Here is an 11,014-nt window from a genome sequence, read left to right on the forward strand (position 1 = left end):
TAAACGTTACTTATCTTTTGTTTGTTTTTGTTTCTTTTACCTTTAAGATTTGGATCTAACACAGATTTAAATAAATTATCTTGATGTTATATTTTTCAATATAAAATAAAAAGGGGCAAATAAGTGCTGTTAAAATAAATTAAAATTTTAAACTTTAGTTTATAAATTGATATCTTTTACTTAGTTAAATAAGTATGAGAAACCTTTAAATAAAGTTAACTATTATTTATATGGTCAAGTTAAAATATAAACTTATAATTTTGAAGAGGAAAGCTTACGGACAATATTTATAAAAAGTACAGTATTACTTATACGATAATATAATAAATAATTTAATCAATTCCTATTGTGATAGTGTTATCACCCGCTATCACTAGAAGCGTTATTGCTATAAGCTAGTCACTTATCAATTTTATTGCTAATGAAATTATTTGAGCAATTATATCTATATTTCTTATATCATACAATTATCCACATACTCATCCATTCTTTATATACAATTTTATGATACACTTCATTGACATAGCTGAAAAAAATAAATGATTTGGATTTAATACAGCGAAATTATTATCCTTACAACGTATTTTATGCTTACAATCGCAATTTTAGAAGTAAAACGAACGAAATCAGCCTTCAAAATGAACACATAACTTTGCTATGTAAAGTAATTTTACCGACTGGAAGGCATATTAATGTTGTATTTCCTTGTGCCTATATTTGCTGATTCTACAATGAGTGCGGTAATATTTCGCTGCAAAATGCTTCACATTAAAATGTTTTATAGTTTTTTAATGGCAAACATCTATAAGGTAATAATGATGATATCTTTTACCCTTATGTAACTGATAGACGGAAAGATATTGTTAAAAGTACTGACTTTATATCTTTTACTTTTTACATTTTATTTAAGTTAGATGTAATATTTGTTAACATGATTCATATAAGGCCTACGTAGTACATTTACTTTTTAATGCTACATTATTTTTTTATGTGATAGGTAAAAATGAATTAATCTATGCCTTATAGGCACATAACTTTGTAAATAAGATGCCTGGGATTTGAATCCCGGTCTTTTGAATCCAAATAACCTGCCATTAGGCTATTGTTAAACTTTGGGACCTAAAAATATAAGTAAAACAAGGTTTTTGATATCTTACGAATAAGTTCGAAGGTTCTATCTATATTAATGAGATACGGTAACATTACATTATTAACGCATGATTAAAACTGCCTTAGAAATTTAAACTAACAAGGAACGTATAAAATAACAAGTCGTTAACTCGAAACTTGGGATTAATTAACAAAGTCATCGAGATTTATGAGTTGAGTAGCAACTTACTACAGTGTTGCGATTTTAGTCGCGACTTCTTATTTTCTATAAGTAACAAAAGGAACTTGTTTAATTACTACTTACTTTTTAAACTAATTTCAATCTACAGTACTTATTTTTTGTGAAAAGAAATTAGCGTTTTTTAGTCGCATCTTAAAACTTAATTGCAAAATTGACTCCTACTATATAATACATTGTGATTATTATTAATACATTAGTTAATACATAATGTTAAACTATACACGTTGCGATTTTAGTCGCAATATTCACTTGCACTTGACATCAATATAAATAAAAGCAGTCTACACGAAATGCGCGTTGCTCGTGTCCTTCCAACAGCTGAAGCAACAAGGCAGCGCGCACATGAGCGTGTTTTTAAACGCGTCTCGAAAGTCGCGGTTGAAATACGCGTAGATGAGAGGGTTTAACGCTGAGTTGAAGTAACCTATCCAGAATAAAACGCCGACAACGACGTCAGGTGTGTCGCACGGCTCGCCACATACGTTTGTTGTTACGTACCTGTAAATAAAAAAATAATTTAGGATTCTTATAGATAATATAATATAGGATAACGCGTATAATAAAATGCTTGTTCTATCAACCCTTTGAGCAACGCAAATACAGTGGACAGGAAAATTTATTGGTATTTATTTACAGAATTATAATCATTTATGGAATTCGTTAAATTGCGAATAATATAAACATAACAAAAATAAAAAATAATAATTTCGAGTTCATGGCCAAGTTCAAAATAAGTTCAAGGAATACCGAAAAATGCTCAAAAAATTCAACAGTAAATGTATTTTTAACCATTCAATAATAAAAATGTGCACATCTTTTTTAACCGACTTCAAAAAGGAGGTGGTCATCAATTCGGCCGGTATCTTTTTTTTTTTATGTATGTACACCAATTACTCCGAAAAATATGATGAGGATTAAATATGATGAGGATTAGAGTGGGTGGAGACAAAATATGTAACTCCTCAACCGATGGGTATAATTGAGTTTTGTTTGAAGATATTTGGTGTAGGTTCTAATGAAATTACAAAGCCAGTTTATCATTGACTATTTAAGGGTCTGATAATGTGGCTCGGAGACAAAATATCTAACTCCTCAACCGATGGGAATAATTGAGTTTTGTTTGAAGATATTTGGTGTAGGTTCTAATGAAATTGCGAAGCCAGTTCATCATTGACTATTTAAGGGTCTGATAATGTGGCTCGGAGACAAAATATGTAACTCCTCAACCGATGGGAATAATTGAGTTGTGTTTGAAAATATTTGGTGTAGGTTCGAATAAAATTGCAAAGCCAGTTCATCATTGACTATTTAAGAGTCTGATAATGTGACTCGGAGACAAAATATGTAACTCCTTAACCGATGGGAATAATTGAGTTGTGTTTGAAGATATTTGGTGTAGGTTCTAACGAAATTGCAAAGCCAGTTCATCATTGACTATTTAAGGGTCTGATAATGTGGCTCGGAGACAAAATATGTAACTCCTTAACCGATAGGAATAACTTAGTTGTGTTTGAAGATATTTGGTGTAAGTTCTAATGAAATTGCAAAGCCAGTTCATCATTGACTATTTAGTTAGGTTAGGTTGGAACATATAAGACAATATAAAACTAAGCGAGCAGGGCGCGGCAGCGCCCTGCGAGCGGGCGGTTCCAATCAATGTAAATTCAGACCTTACCTTAATTCATGATCGCGTTTATACAATTTTATATTGTATTAATAGAAATGTTTTTATGTCATCACTAAAAAAGGGTGAAAAAAAATTTTTCGCTCAATATATTTCGTTGGATAACGATATAACAGCGTGTCTAATATGAGCGCCGACTTCAGAAATATGTACTAAACCAACATTTATTTGAATTATTTTTTACTTTGTAGTACATAGAAGTCGGTTGAATCTTTTGTTAAAAAAATTTTTAACTGTTGTATTTACTGCATTTGATACGCTAAACTACACGATAGTCGGCAATAAAATAACATTTTATTATTTCTATCATCCTAATACATCATATTTTAAATGATTGGATTGATATTCATGGACCTTTAAGGCAATGGATCTATTCCATATTCCGTAGGCAACATTTTAACGTCAAAATATTGACAGAGGTATAAAATTCATGTCTATATTGTACTTATTATTACATAAATATTATATAGACACATTTTTATTACACTGCGATAAAAATAGAAGGTCTCATGTTAGGCATTCTAAACCATCAAAAACTAACTTAAGTCCTCTTACGCACTAACGGTTAACCGCAGGGGTTGCTAACCGGGGTTGCAAGAATCTCTTCATTTTATGACGGTTAAGTGCGTACAATAACAAGCGGTTGCATATTAAAGCTGGAAAAGTGGTTAAAACTAACGGTGTATATCCCCCGTTGGTAACCGCTAGTGCGTAGGAGCGGTAACGGTTGTCTAGGACATTAAAGTACTAAATGTAACAATTTTACTGATATTTTTGTATCAATATATGTAAAAACAAATAGCAGTGATTAAGAAACTCGGCCTCACGACCGCGGGATCCAAGGTTCAAATCCCAGACACGCACCTCTGATTATTCCAAGTTAGGAGTATGTGCGTATTAGGAACTAATTATCACGAACTTTAACGGTGAAAAAAAACAACGTGAGGAATCCTGCTGACCTGAAAGATTTATAAAAAAAAATCTGAAAGGAATATGAAGTTATGAACTCTAGTATACGCACTTAGCCAGCGCGGTGGACTATGACCTAATCATTTTAATTCTGGGAGGAAATCCGTGTAAAGCAGTGGGACAATAATAGGTTGATGATGATCATGATATGTTAAATATATACGCATACTTACCACAGAAAAAATGGTAGCCAACACACAAGAAACGCGCCGACAATGATGCCTAGTGTACGAGCCGCCTTATGTTCTGCGCGCCAAGACTTGCCCGCTGCTCGCAGAGTGGCACCTAAAGAAAATAAAGAGTTAGAACTAGAGAATTGGTATAACGTATAGCCTATGTCACTTCCACAATTTGGACGAGTCCAACAATACCTCATATGTTAAAGTTCGCCCAGCTATATTGGCTGTAGGGTGTGCTAAAACCATATATTTACAGAATATGATGAAAATACCTTACTCTCCGCAGTCGCGTAAAAATAAAAATGAAAGAGCAAGGAAATGGAAGGACTTTCTCCGTCGAACCATATCTAGCTCTATCAGGCTCTATCGTATTTTTAAACGCTTTATATTAGCTTCACTTGTATGTTTGTCAGTGAGTAACGTTTTTCAGTAGAAAGAGATCAACATACTCGTACATTCTTATCTTACCCTGCATGTATGAAAGAATGAAATAGAAAACTTTTCTACTTTTTAGTTGATTTTATCATAAAAGCGAGTTTTTTAGTTTTTTGAACTATATTTATTATTACGTTATTTGTATTAAGTTTTCCTCTATTGAGTTCTGGTTTGTCTCAGGTTCAGACTTAATTTTTAGGTAGTTTATAGTATCAGGAGTTACTTTGCGGAAATCTGATTCTACGACATACTATTGGCGTTGAAAATATCCATACGGTGACTACTCTCTATCAGGTAACCCGTCAGCCATTTGTTAGGTTAACTGTAATAGTAGCGTTTCAAACCATTAGCTTATTACGCATCACTGCTTTTCGCATTAATAATATTAACATATATTTATGTTACAATCATGAGAGTTGAGTTTAATATTTACGTTATCCAAATTAATATCATATTCTGTTCCAAATAACTAAATAATAAATTAAGTAATAAGCGAAATGCAAGTGTGCTGAGCGTTTTGTTAGGTTTCAAAGTAAAATAGGAACAGGGAGGAAGTGGGGTGTAATATTTTAACTAACAGGCCATTTACACCGCGGTACGGTTAGTCGGAACGTTTTGTTTCTGATCCAGTGAGTCGTGTGATTACTTTACACTACATATTTTTCTTCAGTACTTTTAAAGTGACTTTCGGCTCTAGATTTTGGAGATCAAAATTTACGGGACCCGTCACTGGTTAACGAATTGATGTTACGGTAAATTGTAGATTGCATTATCGTGGAAAACCATTTCCAAAAGATTAACATGCCCTGGCAATGTATAATTTCTGCATTATAGACCAATTTCCTAACTTTCACATTAATATAATAGATTTTTATTTTATTTTATTGGATTAAGTATGATTTAATGTAGATATGTGATAGATAAAGTAAAACTTCGTTATGCCAGGACAGATAGAACAATCAATTCTAAAGGCTACACGCACTGCAAATTTTGTTTTTGAAATATAAATTCGTAGGTCTTGTGATTAACCCTTATTCTACGCGCAATCTATAATTCTCATTATATACCTAGATATTTCACGATACAAAATAGAAACAATAAAATCGGATCCGGAAAACGCACGGACAGTGTAAAGGGTCTCTTACTCGAAAGCCACGGAACTAGCGTAACGAGTTTGTGAAAACCGCACGTTTGTTTCGTGCATATGATGCGAAATTCCATTACGTTGAAAATTAAATATTTACGCTTGAAAACCTGCGAAACATATGTTGCTTAATATTTTTGGTTATAATTTTCTTTCTAATGAAACTATGTGGCGAATAAATTAATGTTTGTATACAGTGGTTACTTACTTTTAATATTTGCACGTAACTGTGTAATTTGTGTGTTAAAGATGGTACATTGACACAATAATTTGTGCTTCGGCTTTACTGGCACGAGGAGTCCAACGTTCATATCCTGGGCACACCTCTGATTTTTCAAAGTTATAAGCATATTAGAAATGAATTATCACTTGCTTTAACAGCGAAGGAAAACATCGTGAGGAATTCTGCATACTTGAGAGATTTGAAAAAAGACGTTCTCAACGGTACGTGAAGTCTACCAATACGCACTTGGCCAGCGCGGTGGACTATGGCCTAATCCTCGTTCTGAGAGGAGGCCCGTGCCCAGCAGTGGGACAATAACGGGTTGACAATGACAAAGTAGCGTAGTATAATACACACGTGCGATTGTACTATACAATTTACTCTTATTGTATTATATATGAATACATGTAGGTAACCAGTTATCCGAGTTCCAATTACTACAAAATCGTCCGGTTTGCACAAAATTTGCATACTGTGAACAGTTTGACATTCGGATCACTGCAATTCCGTTACTGATGGCTAGCTAAATTGGTTTAGTTCGAATATACAGTTGTATCTTTCTATACAGTAAAGCTAAATGTCCTCTGCAGTGGGACTAACGTTGAAAAGGTCATTTTAGAAGTGACTTATAAGCATGCAGCCTTCTGATTTTAAGTAATCAGTGCGCGTTTCCTTATTTCGGTGTTTTCGGTTCACTAACATCTCAAGATTATGTAGACGAACGTTTACTGTAGTCGAACTGTAGACGTTTTGAAGGTGGTAGAACCCTTTGTGGTTCGACTCCGGCGGCACCACCGCCACAACTATTTCTACCTAATGACAGCAGTGTTAGGGGCTGCTGTGTTCCGGTTTGAAGAGTGTGGTAAGGGAGACAGACTTTTCCGAGGCTTTCCAGCTTAGTCCTCAGGGGTAGCGGCACATCTGTGGCCGACCTTAGGTAGGATTATCTAAGCCTATCTGGGGTTAATTACAGATGTCCATGGGCGGCAGTGGCCACTTACCATCAGGTGGACTGAATGCTCGTCTGCTACTACTATATTATAAAAAAAGACGAACACGTAGTCTACCTGATGGTAAGTAATGGTACTGTAATACATTAACATCTACAATCAACCTCAGGTAAGATTAGATTCCTACTTGAGGTCGGCCCTAAATGCACCGCTACCCCTGGGGACTAAGCTGGAATACCTTGAAAAAGTATATTCCCTTACAACACCCTTCAAACCGGAAATCAGCAGCGCTTAACGCTGCTGTTATTAGGCAGTAATGAATACGTGATTTTAGTGTTTCAGTTAAACTTTCAGTTATACGAAAGATGACTTAGTGTGGACATTAAGTTGTAACTTCATTTGTGCATTATGGTTTAGTACGCCCCATACTCCCTTAGTTGTAAGGAGAGTTTCGTACCCAGGGATAGGACATAAAAAGGCTGGTAGCTAGCCCTTACTAACTCAATAGAATACCCTTAAATCAATTTGCTTTCAAACAATTCACATTCCCAAATATCGCAAAATCGTTGTCTTGCTCTGTTAGCGTCAAATTTGCATATTGGACTGCTGTGGCCTGGAAATATCGTTAGAGATTTGAATCTTCAGATATGCTTTAGTGCAAAGAATTTACCAATAACATGTAGTATGAAAGAGAACCATTCTACCTTTTTCTAGTGAGAAATAGCGTTTCGGTAGGAAGATATGGGTGTCACTTGATATTATGTGGTGATCGTGGGAGATCTCCTTAGCGGTAATGAATCTGTGATCGAAGACATAATTAAAGCAGTGATAGCTTATCGATTGAAGGCTTGGTCTATAAACCGAGGTCCGGGGTTCGAATATCAGACACTCACCTTAATTTTTTTAAAGTTACGTGTGTATCAGAAATTATCACTTGCCTAAATGATGGAGGAAGACATCTCGAAGAAACTTTTAAACTTGAGTATTCTTTAAGAAAAAAATGCAATGGTGTGTGAAGTGTACCAATTCACTTGACCAGTGCAATGAACTGTATCCTATCTCTTTTGCTCAGAGAGAAGACCCATGCCCAGCAGTGGGACAATGATGAATAGACTACGACCCGTGCATGTATAACCAAATGGTAATAGCATAACACCTCTAGAATTCATTACACTTCACTGTTTCGTAATACGACCTATTTTGAACCACAATACTACACAATAATACATATGTGTGTACAGATATCGGATTGAGGGTAATCCACGATTTATGGTTTGGAGTGACCCGATTGGGAATTGTATAAGTTAAGCACAGTGTGTTCAAGCTTACAAGATGTATCTACTACTATTTTTTATAATATAGGAGTAGCAGACGAGCATGCAGTTCACCTGATGGTAAGTGGCTACTGCCGCCTATGGAGACCTGTAATCAACCACACATAGAATAAGATATTCCTATCTGAGGTTGCCCATAGATGCGCCGCCACTCCTTAGGACTAAGCTGCAACGCGTCGGAAAAGTATGTCTCCCTTACCACAACCTTCAAACTAGAACACAGCAGCGTTTAACAATGCTGTTATGAGACAGAAATAGGTGTGGCGGTGGTGCCGCTGGAGTCGAACTACAAAACGTTTTACCACCTCCCATTTCTTTAAGGTTCTATCTATTTCTTTAAGGTCTATTATGTATAGATCGACTTTATTTCTGGAAAGCCTTTGTAGGGTATAACCTTTTAGTATAAGAATACGCCAATACATCAATGCACACACATGTAGGAGGTTATTTATTGGCATACTCCATCTTCCATTTGATAAACAAATTAACTTCATAATTCACAAATAATGAAACTTAATAAATACTTTAAATTTAAATTATTAAGAAGTAAAACTCTGCTATGTCGAAACCACGACGGCTGGAAAATATAGCATATGGTCACTTTATAGTTTAGACGAATCTCATATGTTAAAATTTGTCAAAGCCATATTTTGTCAAGTTTTTGTGTCATGAGACATACATACATACATACGTTTGGAAAACATTACCCTCTACGTCGGGTAAAAAATAGCTTTCGATCTGTCGGCTATGTCGTTTTTTTGTCGTCCCAATAAAGAAGAGCCCAATATTGGTTTCGCCGAAAAAACTTGAAGACTAATTAGGTGCCATGTTCTGTTACAATTCCAATATTTTTTACAGATAGTTATATGGAGAATTTGAAACAGAGTAAATATGGCAAAAAGTATTCGGTCACTATTGAAAGAACACAAGGGCCATAAGGTTTCTGTAGTGTTCCCGACTCAACGTCGGGATAGTAGTATCACTTAAACCCCATTTGGCTCGCTCACGCACCAACACGCCCGTCCTCACCGACGGTCTAGCATGACTGCCCCCCCCCCCCCACACAGTCCGCTCTCATTCCGTGTCGTATGCGCTAGAGACAAACTACCCACAAGGTGATACACTACAGTTTCCCTTGAAGGGCAGGTATCTTTAGAAAATCCCAAAGGGACCAGGCAACTTTATAATTTAGAAGCATTTTACTTCAAGAAGGGCAATGTATCTGTAATCGACAGATAGGTCTTAATCTACCTCTTCAAACTGTACCTAACGATATACCAAGATACATCAAACAAGTTCCACTTTTAAACAAAGTACACACTCCCGATACCAATTTGGAGCAAATCACGTTACCAATTTTGGAGCAAAACAAATGAACGTTTTGGAAACAAGGGAATCGCACAGCTGCACAATTTACAGATTTCAACCATCTGTACCGAATGCAATCAAAGTGAAACCGATTGTGTTTGTTCTGTAAAACGAAAATTCGAACACGGGCCATCTGATTGATAGATATTTATAGATACAACGGACGGAAAATAAACACACGAAATGAAAATTTCTACAGTGTAGTTCGACTGGGGAAATATCACCACTACACGTGTTTCTCGCATGAGTCAGTTCTATCAACCACAGTAATAAGATTAGATATTTCTACCTGAGGTCGGCCACAGATGCGCCACTACCCCTGAGGACTAAGCTGAAAGCTTCAAAAAAATATGTGTCGCTTGCCACACCCTTCAAACCAGAACACAGCAGCGCTTAACACTGCTGTTATGAGGCAGAAATAGGTGTGGCGGTGGTCCCGCCGGAGTCGTACCACAAAGGGTTCTACCACCTTCAGCCTTATACATAAGGTGACCATCTTAGTCGTCGGGAGCATGGGTAGAATAGCATAACTGTTCTACATGGAATTATACCTACAGGTGTCCGTGAGTGGCAGTGACTATTTACCATCAGAGAGAAGGAGTATATTGTTTAAACCATAGACCTAATCCTACATTGTGAGAGGAAACTAAATTAAAACCGAAACTAAGACAGAAGTTTCTACAACTTTAAAAGTGGTAGTGGTAGAATACAGAAGTGACTAAGACAGAAGTTTATATAACTTCAAACGTGATCTTATATAACTTTAAACGTGGTAGATGTTATGGTTTGATTGCGCGACTACAAGACTTAGTTCCTAAACTTTAGAATTTTGGAACTGTGAAACTCAAGTTTTACAATCCCCACTGGGTTTGTCTTGACGCCATGAGTGAAGATGACAAAGATGCCAAACACCTAATAAAGAAAATAAAAATAGAAATCAAAACTATATTTTATGGAATGGTGAGGATTATACTACCAGCTCGTCAACTAGTCTACAGTATTCAAATCAGCGTTGTATTTAAACAATTTCATAATTAAAATTCCTTTGAAAGTGCTAACTCGCAAATCCGCGATTATATCATTCCAACACGCTGCTTAAAATCTGTTCTATACCTTTGGTTAACTGGAACCTTAATTAATTAAAGATTAACTGATAGAAAACAAGTATCTGAGATTTGAGATGGTGAATGACAACTTGCTAATGGATTGGACGTGTGGTTTATCTAAATAAATTTAAGTAAGTAAGTAATGTTTGTCTGTAATTTCAGAATAGTTTCTTACAATAAATTTTACACTTCGAAGATTTTTTTCTGTATCATGTATTATGTATGTGTAGACATCTGTACGCATCTGTAGCCAACCTCAGGTAGGAATATC

The 11,014-nt window shown here is 35.6% G+C and overlaps 1 protein-coding gene across 1 annotated transcript in view; it reads right to left on the reverse strand.

Moving 5' to 3' along the window:
- Positions 1-1,630: 1,630 nt before the first annotated feature.
- LOC140744717 (octopamine receptor beta-2R-like) overlaps positions 1,631-11,014 on the reverse strand; it is a 99,464-nt gene continuing 90,080 nt past the window's right edge. Inside the window, exons 5-6 of the mRNA XM_073076361.1 lie at positions 4,178-4,289; positions 1,631-1,849 (exon numbers count right to left, since the gene is read on the reverse strand). Of these exons, the coding sequence (XP_072932462.1) occupies positions 1,633-1,849; positions 4,178-4,289 (329 nt within the window). The 3' untranslated portion in view covers positions 1,631-1,632. The remainder of the gene's footprint in view (positions 1,850-4,177; positions 4,290-11,014) is intronic.

This window comes from Epargyreus clarus, unplaced genomic scaffold (assembly GCF_041222505.1).
Source record: "Epargyreus clarus isolate Ecla_fem2 unplaced genomic scaffold, WU_Ecla_fem_2.2 ptg000002l, whole genome shotgun sequence".
NCBI lineage: Eukaryota > Metazoa > Arthropoda > Insecta > Lepidoptera > Hesperiidae > Epargyreus > Epargyreus clarus.